Source organism: Diabrotica undecimpunctata, chromosome 5, assembly GCF_040954645.1.
Source record: "Diabrotica undecimpunctata isolate CICGRU chromosome 5, icDiaUnde3, whole genome shotgun sequence".
Classification (NCBI taxonomy): Eukaryota; Metazoa; Arthropoda; class Insecta; order Coleoptera; family Chrysomelidae; genus Diabrotica; species Diabrotica undecimpunctata.
Window position 1 is genome coordinate 137,899,577 of NC_092807.1, and position 16,960 is coordinate 137,916,536.

At 33.0% G+C, this 16,960-nt stretch overlaps 2 protein-coding genes across 5 annotated transcripts in view; one reads left to right on the forward strand and one right to left on the reverse strand.

The window, feature by feature from the left end:
- arr (low-density lipoprotein receptor-related protein 6) overlaps positions 1-5,988 on the forward strand; it is a 48,114-nt gene extending 42,126 nt beyond the window's left edge. The window contains exons 16-19 of the mRNA XM_072532793.1: positions 226-435; positions 495-771; positions 3,958-4,140; positions 5,601-5,988. Of these exons, the coding sequence (XP_072388894.1) occupies positions 226-435; positions 495-771; positions 3,958-4,140; positions 5,601-5,884 (954 nt within the window). The 3' untranslated portion in view covers positions 5,885-5,988. The remainder of the gene's footprint in view (positions 1-225; positions 436-494; positions 772-3,957; positions 4,141-5,600) is intronic.
- Positions 5,989-9,359: 3,371 nt separating this feature from the next.
- The window catches only part of RhoGAP71E (Rho GTPase activating protein at 71E), a 122,479-nt gene continuing 114,878 nt past the window's right edge, over positions 9,360-16,960 (reverse strand). Inside the window, exons 7-9 of one of the 4 annotated variants that reach the window (XM_072532794.1) lie at positions 14,076-14,216; positions 11,248-11,434; positions 9,360-9,785 (exon numbers count right to left, since the gene is read on the reverse strand). In XM_072532794.1, the coding sequence (XP_072388895.1) occupies positions 9,643-9,785; positions 11,248-11,434; positions 14,076-14,216 (471 nt within the window). In that variant the 3' untranslated portion in view covers positions 9,360-9,642. The remainder of the gene's footprint in view (positions 9,786-11,247; positions 11,435-14,075; positions 14,217-16,960) is intronic. The other 3 variants (XM_072532796.1, XM_072532795.1, XM_072532797.1) reach the window with 3 other exon arrangements.

Genomic DNA, 16,960 nt, shown 5'->3' on the forward strand with positions numbered 1-16,960 from the left:
ATTAGATGGACTGTATATTTCCACCACAGTCGTCTTCTTTTCGATCTAGGTTATTTTCATTTTTGTAAGCAGATGTGATTATGGTGCAAATATTACTCTTGGTACTACTTTTATCTAGTACTACACTATTCACTATGAGTTTTTTAATATACGAAATATATAATAACGAAAATAAGAAATGCTTTGAAATAATGTTTGAAAATAATATCCAATTTGTATTTTTAGGATAAAACCGAATGTATACCTATTGCGTGGAAATGCGACCGCCAAAAAGATTGTGGAGATGGGTCAGACGAAGCAGACTGTCCGAAATGTTTGCCTGATCAATTTCGTTGCTTAAATGGACAATGCATTGATAAAAAGAATTACTGTGATAATTACCCACATTGTAGCGATAGGTCGGATGAGAAGAATTGCTGCGAGAATGGTTTTCAGGTATTTATAATTGCGTCATACATTTTACTTAATTTAATCCATTAAATGATTTGTTTTAGTGCCCTCAAACCGAAGTGTGCCTTCCCTCCTCTTTAGTCTGCGACGGTAACGAAAACTGCGCAGACGGATCAGATGAAAAAGACTGTAGAATATCAGTAAAACCGGCAGCTCAAACCATAATATTATCTTTTTCAGCTTGTTTGATTGTTTTTGTGTTGGTTTCCGTTTTATTTTTCCGGAAGAAACTTATGCCACGAGACGAAGAAGTCAATGACCAGATGGAATCTTTAAATCCCATGCATCCTAATGGCGTTGGAAATTTGAAATATCGTAAAGGTAAAGTATAAAAATAGTGCGTTGCATTTATATCTTTGTTTTATTGTTTTAATTGATGCAGTTTTATTTTGTTGAACTTTATGTGAATAGTTTTTTACTTTCAGGGGATATTTAATTATTATTAGCTCATGCGCTTGAGTATATAATAACTACTTTTCTCAGCCTACCTGGGAATGATTTTAGTTGCTATACTTGTTCTTCAAAGACAAATCGGTACATGGTCGACTCTCCAATTCCGTTAATCTTTGAATATATTTCCATCGACACTTTTTCCGGCTATTTGCTATAGGCTATGAGAATCTTGTCAAATACCTCGAATCCTGATTATAACTTGGGCAGCTAGAATGTCAAATGAAGTGCTTCTACAATTTATTAAATAAAGTAAAAAAATAGGTTATAAAAAGGAAAACAGTTATTTTGGAGATCTCTTGAGATACGAAAAATACTACATCCGTCAGTACATATTACCAGCTGACAAGGGCAGCACAACTGTAATTATGGACAAAAGTCAATATCAGGCGAAAATACAAGAATTGATCACAAATGGACCTTACAAAAACCCAAAAAAAGGATCTAACCAATTCACTGGAAAACAGAATATATAAATCACTCCACAAATTTAAGGAATACGTAACAGACTATCAAAAGATGAACACCAATACTCCACCATAGCAGGACACCACACCTATACGGAGTCATCGGAACATCTATTTTGTCCAAAACCAAACCTAACAAAACACAAGAGAGATCAAAGACCAGCATCTATAAAATAGCCTATGAATGCAACATTTTTTATGTTGGAGAAACTGCAAGACCACTAAGTGTCAGGATCGCAGGATAAGCATGAAACATACATCAAAAACAGAGGCTTGGAAAACTCACAGATATGCAAACATGTCTGGGACAATGAGCACAGAGTACAATGGAAGGATGCATCAATATTCATGAAACAAACAAACATGAAAAAGAGAAAGATCAAAGAAGCAGCTCTTATCTCTCTTAATGAAGACAAATGTGTAACAAATCCATCAGCAGAATGTAGCAAGCTGTAATTTCCAATACTAAAAGAAGGGGTTAACAGCAAGAATATACTAAGATTAGCGGATTAATAGAAAGTCAGAGACGCATCATCTACAATTATACTTAGTATATAGACACACACAGCAATCAGAATTTGTTATCACCCTGAGGGTGCTAGCATCACACTCAGAATTATCAACTAAAAGCATGGCTATGTGCCTGCTAGATCAAGGCCAAGTAAGTCAACCGTTAATTTGGACAATAATAACCGCCAAACAACTTTTGGTTATAATAATTTCACGAGTGAAAATCGAAATTTCAAATAAAAATTAGAAAGGTGAAAGAAATAATAAGTTAGACTTACTCACAATCAATTTAATTTAACTAATCGGACGACCGGTTTCGCTTTCTACAATATGCAAAGCATCTTCAGGTCACGATACAAAGTTAAAATGCTGAAAACAATAATCCCTTATTAGGGTGTTGTCTAATAAAGATAAATGTTTGAAAGTGTTTGAACCATGTTCTTTCAACCATCAATTAATAGAGTACCGGCATGTAAGTAATGTTTATTTAGTTGTTCATTTATTTATTGATTCATTACAGTTTAATAGACGATGTTACCAATTTGTGGGTCTTACCTTGTCTGCTTAAACATTTTATTATTATTAATTTTATTCATTTATAAAACCACAGACATGTAATATTGGCATAATTACTGTAATTTATATAATTTGTATCACCTACCTATGTTTTTATCTTTATTAGACAACACCCTAATAAGGGATTATTGTTTTCAGCATTTTAACTTTGTATCGTGACCTGAAGATGCTTTGCATATTGTAGAAAGCGAAACCGGTCGTCCGATTAGTTAAATTAAATTGATTGTGAGTAAGTCTAACTTATTATTTCTTTCACCTTTTGAAATGGACTCACACAAGCAACACATTCATGATTTAAAAATTAGAAAATGTAATTTTCATTAGTCAGTTGTGGCTTAATTCTATATAAAAATAATATTTAATCATTTGCTTAAGGTAAAATAAAAGGAAGACAGTCTTGGATAAGAAACATCAGACAATGGATATTGATGTGCACTACAAAGTACATGGAAAGTCTTACTAGAGTAATCGCGAATATCCATTAATGGAGGCAGCACTAAAAAAAGAATATTAGTTAGTTTATTAGGTAGAGGTTGTAAAAACGCTTAAGGAATTTCCACTTGACAGTGATTTACACTGTCTCTCAATGCCAAATAAAGTTTAGCAATATAGCATTATAAATAAATGATTTACAGAACAGACCTTAGAACATTAGGAAAACCAAATTAATGATTATTAATCGTGCCAATATAGATTCCGGGGTGCTAATGGCAGCGAATTAAGATATCGAGAGAGATTCAGCTACCTCGGAACTATTCTTTACTCACAATGGGACCACTCTGAAGAAATTAGGTCCAGAATCGTTACCAAGATTACATCCTTACTGTGCTGTAGTTACCTGAGTTTATAGACCAACATGCGGATAGTGAGGTGCTACGTTCTTAAAGTACTACTATACAGAGTCGAAGCCTAGGCACTGATGCAAGTCACTGAAAAGAAGCTTCGAAGCGGTCGAGATGTGGATCTACGGGAGGATATTGAAGATATCTTATGTAGACCATGTCATTAACGTCGAACGCCTATAGTTTATGAGAAAATAAGTACTTAATTTAGTGAAACAACGTAAGCTTGAGTACTTCGGCCACGTAATGCGTAACGAAGAAAGATATCGAATTTTTCAACTCGTCATAGGTAACTTATTTGGCAAAAGGGGACCGGTACGCCTTTGTATCTCGTAGCTGAAAAGCCCCCGAGAATGGTTTGGAATTACCTCCTTCAAACTGTTTTGAAAAGCGGTCAACAAAACTAACATAATTTTGGTAATACATAATAAACATCCGGACCGGATAGGGCACTGGAGAAGAAGAATATAGCATACTCTACGACCATCATCATGATCAATTACTAGTTTTAGCTATTGACTTCTTTAGCCTAATCCTAAATCTATAATTTCAACAAATATTGAAGAAAAGAATATCAAGTTTACAATTAATGTCTCATGTATCCAGCTATTTCTTTAATTTTTTTAACCATTACGATATTTTAAAAGTAAGTAAATTTTTAGGAATACCGGACATTGTAAGAATGTCGATGCTGAACGATAGTGGTTGTCCATCTTCATTTGATCGACGCCATGTTACTGGTACTTCCAGTAGTTCAAATACCAACGGTTCCAGTGTTACGGGATACCCGTGTGAAACGCTCAATCCCCCACCTAGTCCTGCCACTACTGCAGCTTCAACGAGAGGTAAAATATTAGGTCAAAAGTGTAATTATTTTGTTTTATTATTATAAGAAGTATCACCCGAATAAAGTATTTATACGAAGTCATAAGTGCCAATATGAAAATTGTATGAATAAATATGAACAAAAGAAATATTCTCGTCCGCCTCTATTCTGTATTTTCCTACCACATCTGGACATATGCCTTCTCAACCGATTTCCACCTAGCTGTGATCTGGGACTGTACAATTCAGTTTTTCCCAACTTAGCAATTTAGACCAGTCTATCTGTGAAAAATCATTGATTTCGTGTAAAATAATTATACATATAGTTGAAGGTTCTAAAAAATATATGAGGGGTAATTTTGCTTTGTTTTTTTTTTTTTTTATTTACCAATCGTAAAAATTGAAAAAAAAAATAGTTTTTACCTATAAAACGTGTGTTATACATTTAGAGAAAAATTGTTCAAATAAAAGTTCTAGATCATAAAAAGTTCTTTAATATTGATAGTTTCAAAATTAAAATAAATAAACATTTGAACGAGATAATTGCAAAAACCTGTTTTTTGCATAATGACATGTAATGAGGTCTTAAATCTAAATCATCTTAACTTGTACTAAATTTTAAACAGATCGATCAAATGGTTTATAAATTATTCAATTTATTTATCCCGGAGAGCGAGAGATTATTTAAACAACTATATTTGAACCAACAGTCACTTTAGAGGTATTTTATACATCACAATCGATTCTTTGAGGCTTAATTTTTAAGGTATATTAAAAAAACTTCAACATTTTATTAAATTTTTTATTAAAAAACAGTTTGAAACATTTTTTATGTCACACGCTTGTAAGTAGGCTCAATGCACTTAAAAAAAGAAGCAGAACCTTCTATGACCAATAGGAAACAAGATAGCATTTTTTTTAGAATCATATTTCCATTGTTTATTAACATTAAGAGCTACAAATTTAACAGATTCTAAATGAAGATTTAAATTTTATGATCCGACTTATATATGGCATATACAATAAAGGAGTAAAAAGTTATAACCCGTTAAAGTGATGGTACTCGTAAAATACCGCTACGGAAAAGTGGAGGGGAGAACTCTCCCTTGCAATATCTCCACTTCCTTGTTTTCTTGTTATTGGTCATAAAAGGTTTTTTTTTTTTGGAAAGTGTGTTTTTTCACCAACTTTTCATTGATCCTACTTATAAGCGTGTGGCATAAAAAGTATCAAAGTTATATAAACGTTTATGAGCTAAAAAATCAGAATAAAATGTAAACAAATATATCCCCGCTATCATCTGAACGATTTAAGCAACGTTGTCTTTGATTCGGGTTATGCCTAACCCTAAATTAACACGCTGTATGAACATACGGCGTAGACCTTGTCCACTCCGGGTATTCTTATAATATAAGATTATGTTTACAAGTATAATATAACTATATTTCTGATAAACTAAATTTGGTACTTATTTTTACAGCAAGTAGTCCCTCCCGGTACCGTCCTTATCGTCATTACCGTTCGATAAACCAGCCCCCGCCGCCAACACCTTGCTCTACAGATATCAACGACGAAAGTGACTACAATTATCCGACAAGAAGTAGATACGATGGAGGTCCCTTTCCTCCTCCGCCTACTCCTAGATCAGTGTGCCATCAAGAAAGTTGTCCGCCTTCGCCGAGTTCGCGCTCGTCGACTTACTTCAGTCCACTTCCGCCTCCTCCGTCTCCGGTAGCATCGCCGAGAGGTGGTTACGATTCATGACAAATGGTCATTTTCAGTTTTTATTGAGATTAGTATGTAAAAAGATGTGCAATTTTATATTTGCCACGGCAGTTTTACAAAATATATTTAATTCTTGTTAAGTATTTGTTCTTTTCATTTTACTTCCCTCTAATGTTTTAGGGTGAACTCTATTTAAATACCTAAGGGTTAGATATTTTTTAGATGGGATTAAACTACAATCAATTGTAATAATAATTACATTTTATTAATTTGTTTTGACGTTTCAATTTTCAATCCAGAAACGGTTAAAAAAAATTTTTGAAAATAAAAATTGTGAAAATGAAATCCTCTTTAAGATTCACCCATAATTTTTTCAGACATGGGTAAATTATGTTTTTTATGAGTATTTTATATAATATATTCAAGAGGGTATTTATTCAACAATCCCTATACTAACAGAGCTTTAAGAGCTTAATTTAATAGATGGATTTACTAAAGACTGGAACGAGAGCTTAGTAACACTCTTACACAAAAAAAAACTTTTTATTTCAAATCCTTTATAAAAGGTATATAATAAAATACCCAAACGGACTATATCACAAATACATTACAGAACGTTTTCGGAATGTAAATTCCATCATCAGTGTAACGAAGTATACATGCTATGAGCCACTAAAATATATGGGTGAAAACCCGTTAAATGTTCTTAATTTATAGTTATGTCAGAGAACAACCGAACACAGAGAAGCGACAGTCCTTTGAAGTTACGTGGCCAAGCCGCCAATGACAGCTAACAACCAGAAAATTAATAGTCAGTGGGCATATCACACAATATAAATTCTTAAGAGCGTAGGCGCAAAATTTCGGGCCAATGTTTTTTAAATGCATTCATTTTTTTCGAATCCTGAAAAAACTAATAAGTATTTTTGAAAAATTTAAACGCAGAATGAAAGACTACATTATTACTGAGGGCCGAAAGTCCCTGAAAACTTCTATGTTTATTTTAATAAGTTACAGCGGTGAAAAAAAAAGAGAAAATTTAGTGATTTTTAATTTCAAATATCTCATTCAAAAAAACTTTTTGTTTATTCTAAGGGACTTTCGGCCCTCGGTAATAATGTAATCTTTCATTCTGTGTTTACATTTTTAAAAAATGATTGTATTTAAAAAGCATTGGACCGAAATTTTGCGCCTACGCTCTTAAGCGAAACAAAGAAATTACTAAAAATCTTAAAATTACAACAGAACAAGACTTCAAAATTGCAAAAACATGGTTGCAAATAAACAAACTTACATTAAATTATGAAAAAACTAAATAGGTACTCATCTACTTTGTGCTATATACAAAAGTTGTCTGCCAATTTTTAATTCGTTAAATATAAATAACAAAGATCATTGAAGGTACTGCGTCATGCGCCAATGTTTTTCTTCTATTTCCTTTTACAATAACATTATCTTCAAAATGCAGTTCACAAATCCTATAATTATTATAAAGTGAATCCATTTTGAATAACAAATCTTCTCGTCTGCAAGCTTCTATCCCACACTTTGGCACTACAAATTTTTAACAGAACAAATTTTAAACAAAGAACTTTTTCTGTATTTATAAATAATACTTTATTACTTACAACTATAAGAGTATTAGTATATTCTAAGTATATTGTAAGTAATGAAATATTTAACTTTTGTCAATATCTAATCTTAATAAATTTACAGTTTTCTCCTGACTAAGTCACAAAAATGTCACTAAATATTGAGATATGCAACAAATAAAGTTTTAATATTTTTTATTTGTAATTCCCATTTAAAACTCCTAAATATTTTATGTACTTCGATCCATATATTTGATCTTTTTTATTTATATTTAACGAATTAAAAATTGGCCGACAACTTTTGTATATAGCAAAAAGTAGATGAGTACCTATTTAGTTTTTTCATAATTTAATGTAAGTTTGTTTATTTGCAACCATGTTTTTGCAATTTGGAAGTCTTGTTCTGTTGTAATTTTAAGATTTTCCCAATTATCGGCCTAATTATGTTTCCAAACAATTTTTAGTTTGAGCATTTTAGTAATTTCTTTGTTTCGTTTAAGAGCGTAGGCGCAAAATTTCGGGCCAATGCTTTTTAACATTTTTTTGGAATCCTGAGAAAACTAACAAATATTTTTGAAATACATAATGAAAGATTACATTATTACCAAGGGCCGAAAGTCCCTTAGAATAAACAAAAAGTTTTTTTTAATGAGATATTTGAAATTAAAAATCACACTAAATTTTCTCTTTTTTTTTTCACCCTTTCTGTAACCCTTACAGAAATCACAATAAAGTTTGTACATTATTTTTAAATTACACTCCTGCGGAAGATACCTCCTATTCGGAGTCTTATTTCTACCGTAGTGGCTTGTGTACCTAGTAAACTTATTAATATGCTCTTTTATGATTTCAATTGCTCTTTCAGAAATTTATTTTGTTAAAGGGTGATTTCTTTCCTCTTTTGTCCATTCATGACACGACTAAGGAGACTTTTTTTTGCTTTTAGCTACATTTTGTAAACGTTTGTTGGAGACATCAAGAGTTTTCATTATAAACTATTTACATACTCTAAAACTTTCCAGAATATAAAACACATGACACCTGTTTGTTGCTAACTGCATTTAGTTTTTATATTATGGGTTAAGTCTGTATGGATCGATTTAGAAAAGCTGTTTGGGAGATTCTAGTGCTCAGTACTCTTCAAAAATTGAAAGTCTTTGTTCTTATGAAATAATATTGGTACATTTATTCCAACAATGATAATTTTCAAGTTTTTGTAACTTTTTAGCTTCATGAGTATTGCGCTTTTTGTCCATGTAAGCTTCACCTGAATTTCTTTTTTTTTTAGCTCTGTTTTTTCCACTTATCTGGCCTCCAAATCCTTTTTTTGCCAGTCTGCTTTGGTGGTGGAAACGCATTATCAAGTAAATTCTCTATCACTGGCTCTGTATTCCGCAAAGAAACAAAACGAACTCTTTTTAAAAATGCTGTAGCTTATAATAACGTAAAACGCAGCAGTTTACAGTGAAATATTACTGAGGAGCTATACCACTACCCATCCAAAATGATAACAAACTCAACTAATAGTCTGACACAGTGGAACAGGGGTACAAGTGCTCTTGTATCTCTTCTCTTCCAAGTTCTATCATAGTTGGCTTGGAGGCTAAGTAACTTGCCGCTAGAAAGCAGCCCCTGTTAAACTTATAGCTTAGATCTCTTTACCTCGAAATAGAATGAAAGATTTCCAGTTCAGCGATGCATTTTTCTCAATATTTACAAAAATGTCACTTATACCCTTTTACTTCTAGGGTCATCATTTCTTATTGACTGTTACAATGATGTAAATGACTGTATCTGATATCGTTTTAATTTTTTTAGTCTGTTTTTTAGGACCAAATAATTATAACATTAAAAGTTGGATCTGATTTTTTAATTTAAAGCAAAAGAAAATAACACACATAAATAAATGAAATTTTATTTTATAATTAAAAGAACCTTGAAACAAGGAAAATAGACATTGAACACACTGGTATTTTAAGTTATATATTATAAATAATACATCAATTTCTTAAAAACTATATCACAGATAGTTAACTGGTAGTTAAATATTACCAGATTATAAAATTCAGACATGTTCCATTTAATATTTAATATAAATATATTACATACAAAAGTCTTAAAATTCTATGCCATCCCATAAACCACAAATATACCAATTATTACATTAATTTAAAATGGAATTATAAAAAATTTAGTCGTAACTGTTTAGTTATTAGGACGAGGATTATTTTCTTTATTTCGTCTACTCGTCGTTCTATGAAGAAGCCTTTTGTCTCTGGAATTTGCTCGTTTGACACTTGGTCTCTTTTGGACAGATTCTGCACTTAGCGATAAACCGGCAATACCGACTGAAAACAAGAAACGAAATTAGTTTACATGCTTATATATATCTAAACGGTGATTTATGTTATGTTAGATTTGGCATTTCAGCATGAATAGACTTAACGCCTGAAAAACGCTTCCAAATTGTACAAACTTATGTTGAAAATTGAAAAGTGCTGCTGTAGAGCGTAGCATACAGAAAGACCCGAATCAGTATATCTGCCATCGTTCACAGCAGTTGGATACGTGTCCATCCACTTTATGGAAGATTTTGCGGAAAGATGTTGCTTTACGTACTTACAAAATCCAACTCATGCAAGAATTGAAGGTACATCATCACCTAGCAAGGCGTAGATTCGGTGAATGGGTCCAAAACGAGATTGTCATTGATTCCGATTTTCATAAGCGAATTTTGTTTAGCGATGAAGCTCACTTTTGGTTGAATGGTTACGTCAACAAACAAATCTGTCCTATTTTGAGTTAAGATAATCCTCAAATATATGTTGAGAAACCATTACATCCAGAAAAACTGAATGTTTGGTGTGCTTTATGATCTGGTGGAATCATTGGACCGTACTTCTTCAAAAACGATGTGCTGTCGTTTCAATAAGACGGCGCAACATGTTACACGGCTCGTGCCACAATTAATTTATTGAAGGAAACGTTTAATAACCTTGTTGAGGTTATTGTTACTGATATCTTTCAGTTTGTGTATCGACGCTTGAATTTCCACTATTGTGGAAATAACAGCACTAAATACGTTAAGATGAATAGCGAAGTAGCAATGAGCATTTTCAAGAAGAGACATTGTTTTATGTCTGGTTTCCTGAAATGTCTCCATAAATAAATTTTTTTATTATTATACTTAAAATAACAAGACAAACACAAGCAAACATTTAAGCATAAGCACCCATATATATTATATATATATATATATATATATATATATATATATATATATATATATATATATATATATATATATATATATATATGTATATATAATATAGAATTAGTTGCTATAAAAAATGTTTAGTATGGTCAAGCATAAATCATGTTTTAAATGTTCAAGTAGTAGGCAGTACGGAAGAAGTGGCCGACCAAAACTCAGATATCTGGATGATGTGCATGCAGGAAGATTTAAGGGAGATTGACGTGAATTTAGAAGACAGTGGACGGGATTTAGACGATAGGGAAGGATTGAAGAATGTTTTGAGGCAGGTGAAGGCCCACGAAGAGCTAACTGATGATGGTAAAAGAATATATTAATGAAGATAGGAACCTTTTAAAATCAATTATATATATTATATATATATATATATATATATATATATATATATATATATATATAAAGGTTTAGTATAATTTTAGACTTTTTGAAACTATAAATGCAAAACTGTTAATATATTCCAAATATTATTTGTTGTGAATAAAGATATTAAGCTTCAGTAAGTACAGATCTAATTTAGATATACTGTAACTACTTACTAAGATTGTCATATCTTTTACCTATGGTCCCCGACGAAGATTTTCGTAAAAATGCATTAGTTAAAGCGGAAACATCCATCTCGTTCAATGGAAAATCCAAAGAGTTGCGACAGCTGGCGCAGTCGACGGATGGGCCCAAAAACCATTGAGATCTTGTTTTCATTCTTTCGGTTTGTCTCTCGTGCACCTAAAGTAATAAAAAAATTGTATAAATTATCGTATTTTTAGAAAGATATGTCATGTGTTTTCTTATATAACGTACAGGGCTGCTAAATAAACATACAAGATACTATCGAATATATTGAGAAGTAGAATAACCCCATATGCAGAAGATAACCTCGGGAACTAACAGGGCGGTTTTCGTTTTGGAAAATAAACAATAGAACAGATTTTTAGTATCAGGCAACTGCTGGAGAAGAATTGGGAATTCAATAAAGAAGTATACCAGTTCTTTATAGATTTTCGACAAGCGAATGTGTGGATGGACATGGAAAATATAGGGTACCTAGTGAGATTATTAAATTAACAAAAATATGTATTGAAAATTCAATAGCTAAGGTCAGAATGGGAAAACATACCAGACATACTTTCTATTAGCACTGGCTTAAAACACGGCGATGGGCTATCATCATTACACAACATATGAAGTGTTACATCAAAGAAGCTAATATATAGCCGAAAATAATTTATGGCGGAAAAGGAAGCAATAGGTAGGACTAAACATTAATGAAGAAAAAACCAAATATATGCACATAAACCGCACACAGGGTAGAGATATAAAAGGGCAAAATACACTGCGCGTCGCGAAAAAGAGGCCACCTAAAATTTTTGCCATTTTTTAATTTTTACGAATCATACCACAAAGTAATTGTCATTAGATGTTTGTGTAATGTTTAAGAATATGTTCTAAAGCAGTATGCAATCATTTTTTAAATAACAAATGTAACGATGCCAACCGAAGCTGCTTACGATTTATTGGAGCAGGTATTCTGTTTCTTACACTTCGTTTGAGTTGGTCCCAAATATGTTCAATCGGGTTGAAATCTGGACTTTGAGCCGGCTAGTTCATTTTTGGCACACTGAAAGTTTCCAGATATTGCGTTACCATCCTGGCTACGTGTGGCCGCGCGTTGTCTTGCATAAAAATGAAGTTTTCGTCGACAAACTCAACAAAAGGCATTACATGCTCGTCTAGATTTTCGGTAATGTATCGGCGTGCATTCAACGCTCCTCTATCAATAAATACGAGATCAGTACGGCCCTTGAATGAAATGCCTGCCCAAAACATTACCGAACCTCCTCCAAAAGCAACACGTACTCGTCGAACACAAGCAGCATACCGTTCCCCACATGTTTTGATGCGACCATCTGAGCCATAAAGAACCATCCTGGACTCATCACTAAACAAAACATTTTTCCAATCTTCTATCGTCCAATGCTCGTGGTCTCTAGCAAACTGTAGTCGGCGTTGTCGATGTGCTGCTGTTAACAAAGGTCCTGTTGCTGGACAGCGAGCCCTTAGACCATATTCCCTTAACCTTCTTCTCACGGTAGAAGTGCTTTTAAAGTCCACCCGTGGGCATTTTGAAAATGGTTTTGGATTGATCTAGCCGTAAAGAACCGATTTTGCAAAGAAGTGCGTTGTAAAGAATGGTCTTCTCGGGCCTGATCCTGGTCGTCGTTCGTGAGATCCAGTCTCTACGAATCGTTGGTACATTTTTTTGACCATATAACGACTGACTCCAAGCTATCTGGCCACTTCTCTTTGACTCATTCCATTATTAATCAAAGTAACAATTTGAACAGATCTATCAAATGTCCCAGCCATTACACTAGTGAAAGGTTTTTGAAAAACAGAATAGCCATATTCCAAGAAAAATAAGGTACAAACAACACGTGCATTATCCGAAGTCTTAAACTTATTACCGTTAATTGACCTGTCGGTGCCTAAAAGACGCTAAAAGTGTTTCTGCATTGTGGGAATTTAGTTACATGAGAATAAATTGTATAAACCTAAAGTTATTGAAAAATTCTTACAAAATTCTAGGTGGCCTCTTTTTCGTGACGCGCAGTGTATAACTATGGACACATACAATTTCGAAAGTGTCCAAGAATTCCAGTTTCTAGGTGCTACTATAACTCACGGCAACGAAATAAACAGAAATACGGACACGAGTACAGAGAGGCAAAAGAAGCTTCTACGCATTATAAGATATACTGGAGTCAAATATGCTGTCGAGATCATTGAAGATCTAAATATACTGGAATGGTGATTGGATCAGTCGTAACATACTGCTCAGAAACCTGGACTATAACAAAACAAATGAACAATTGTTAGGACGTTTTGAATGCTTAGAACAAATGAAGAACTGAAAACCTTCATATATAAGCAATCCAGAGACTGGGTTGGGCAGGACATTAACATCAAAGAGATATAAACCCAGAGACTGAGGTGGGCAGGACATGTGCATAAAACCAATGAACATACTCAAAAAAGTGTTAAAATCAATATAATACGAATTAATAATATCGATTTTGCAGATGATATAGTTGTGTTAGGTGTTCATCACAACAGTTAAAAAGCAATTCTTAAAAAGACAGAAGACTTAACGAGCTGAAGAAGAAATTGCTGTCATCTCAGATTAACGGAGATCACAATTGCATAACCTTCTGGAAATCTAAAATATGGTACAGAATAATGTATGTATTTGCATTCAAAATGATAGAGGTGATATACAAAATTATAATACGGTAAAATTTTATTGAAAATAATATTTACAAGCTAGCCTAATTCATTATCTTTTATTCCAAATCGTTTTTCTACTTACTTGCAACAAATAGCTTAAACTTCTTGTACTTTCTGCATACTTATTGACAGCCTTAAGTTCGTCTAAAGTCATTTTTAATCCAGAATAGTTCTGACTAAGTCTGGAAGACTGACTTGCACTCAAAGAACGAGAAGCGTTATTCTAAAAGCGAGAAAGGGCATATGAAAACATATCAAAGACTCTATAGTTTCTTATTTTTAAAGTTTATTACTATAAAATCAGTGGTAGTAATATAAAGCAAAAATAGCTTTACTATAAACACCGAAAAAATCATTTTTAAGCTGTTTTATAATAATTAATTTAAAAAAAAATGAAAAATCAGTGTAAGTTTATTTTTAACTTTCTGATTACAGCAGAATTACTAATTTATATTTTTCATATACCCAAATATAATAACGAAGTGGCAACTACAAGATAGTTGTTAACAGCAATTACAAATACGTAGTGTTATAAAGAACAGAGATAAAAGCATTGTGAAATTACTGGCACAGTTAAATGACAACCTTAAATTCTATCATATTATTCTAGGTGATAAGTTTTATATTTATAAAAAAACTTCCAATGAAGTAAGCACTTCTGGTGTAAATGGTATATTTATAAAATTTCTAGATTCCTAATGAAAATATCGAAAAGGATTAAAATTATCAGAACGTTTTTGACCTTCTTAGACCATCATCAGTGAAAACCTGAAAATAAGTATCCCGCTTTAACATAATGAATAATACCGTTAAAATTTTGAGGTGTAAAAACCTTTGGATTACATTTGAAATCTTTTAAAAGTTAAAATTAAAGTGACAAAATCGATGATTTTAGATTTAACCAAAAGGGACCACTGACCGGTACTCAAACCGGTGACCACGTGTTGGCATGACAAACGATACCAGCCAACTGATACGGAGGATTAGGAAGTGAAATTAACTGCAAAATGATAAAAAATATTCAAGACAAAAATAATAGTTTGTTTTTAGTCATTAATCAAAAATTCAACGCCCACTATGTGATATGGCTTGTACCAAATTAAAATATAATGATCAGTCCATAGTCGTCCACTGCTGAACATAGGTCTCTTGAAACTTCCATTCATATCTATCTTGTGCTGTTGCAATCCAGCTGGTACATATCCTCTTTATGTCGTTAGTCTACCTCGTGGGTGATCTTCCCAGGTTAGGAAAATATTGAGTATATGACAAGGAAATTACTAGAGGAATATAAAAAATGTTGGCTTAAAATAAACATAAGAAAGACAGAATATATATGTGTCGATGGGATACAGCAGGATCTCACATTGAAAGATGGAGAAATTAACAGACATTGCGACACATATGACACGTACCTGAGTATGATCGTAAAAAAAGAAGGGAATGTAGACGACACGATAGAAGAAACGACCAGGGAAGAAAATTAATATCCCCTCTAAATAATATACTTTGGGGCCAATCAATAACAAATAGTAACAAGAGCAGGTTACATAATACAATTATTAAAAGTATAATCACATACAGCAGTAAAGTATGGCAGATAAAGTAACGATACAAGAGAAAACTTTAGGCAACAGAAATGAATTTCTGAAGACATTCGGCAGGGAAATAGAGATTGGAGAGAGTTACTAACAGTAGAATGGTATGAACATGTTTTACTGAATGTTGGCGACAATTGTGGCTTACTCGTTCCGATCTTGTAAAGCTCTGAAAAGTGCATGAGCGTCAAGATTTGTAAGTTACCTTATATTTTTTAGTCACGAATATTTCTTTCTCACAATGTCTCTTTTTCTTTCAATCTTCCTCTACGTAATAAATTTTAAAAATTGGTACTTGGAATTCCTGAATATGTGACCCAGGTCACATATTCAGGAAAAGCTATAGATCTTTCCTTCTCTTCACAATTTGCAGCAATTCTCTTTCCCTCTCTATTCGGCGTTGCTTATATGATCCATCCCGGGAATTTTAAGGATTCTTCCGAACACCCACATTTCGAAGGCCTCAAGGCTATTCATGACGTCAACTTTTATTGCTTATACTAAGCAGAGTTCTCATATTCATAAATGTTGCTGTTGTCTGTTAATTCTGCTACGTATCTCTGTGTCTGCGTCAAAGTCCTCAGCTTTGGCCTGACGAATATTATGGCCGTTCATATTTATGCTCAGATGTATATTTATTACCTGCCCATTAATCTTTATGCCATCCTCAGTATCGCTCAAGGCTCTTTCAAAAATTGCTTCAGATTAAAGATTGAATAGTAGGGGAGACAAAACGCAACCCTATCGGCTAGTTCTGTTATCTATATCCCCCACTTTTACCGATGCTGTTTGATTTAAGTAGAGGTTCTTAGTGAATCTTAAATCATTCTGGTCTATCGTTCCAATTTGTAGCAGTTTTATTGGCTCTGTAAATTTGACAAAGTCGAATGCTTTCTGTTTATCAATGAAGCATAGTAAAACGTCTTGGTGCTGGTCTCCGCATCTTTGAAGCAAGACAGTAAAACTGAAGAGTACTTCACGTGAGCCGAAGCCTTGTCTGAATACAAACTGAGTAGGACCAATGTATATTTCACATCTGTTATAAATGCTTGTATGTTCTATCTTCAAGAATATTTCACAACAGTTTGCGTTAGGTTTTTACGGAATATGTACAAAGGTAGACTGGAACCAGTCCTAGGGTATTTCACTTGTCTAATAAATGTTGAATATGTCTACCAGTGCATCCATATTCTCGTTATTTAGCAGTTTTATTATTTCTACCTCATGGTCCTGTTTGGTCCTGCTAACACTTCTTGTTTCTTTGTTTTATTGCCTTTAGGGTTTCTGGATTTAAGTATATTAACATAAGATTCCCCTTTATATTCGTCTGCAAGATTTCGCCGGTTATTCTATGCATATAGTTGTTGGC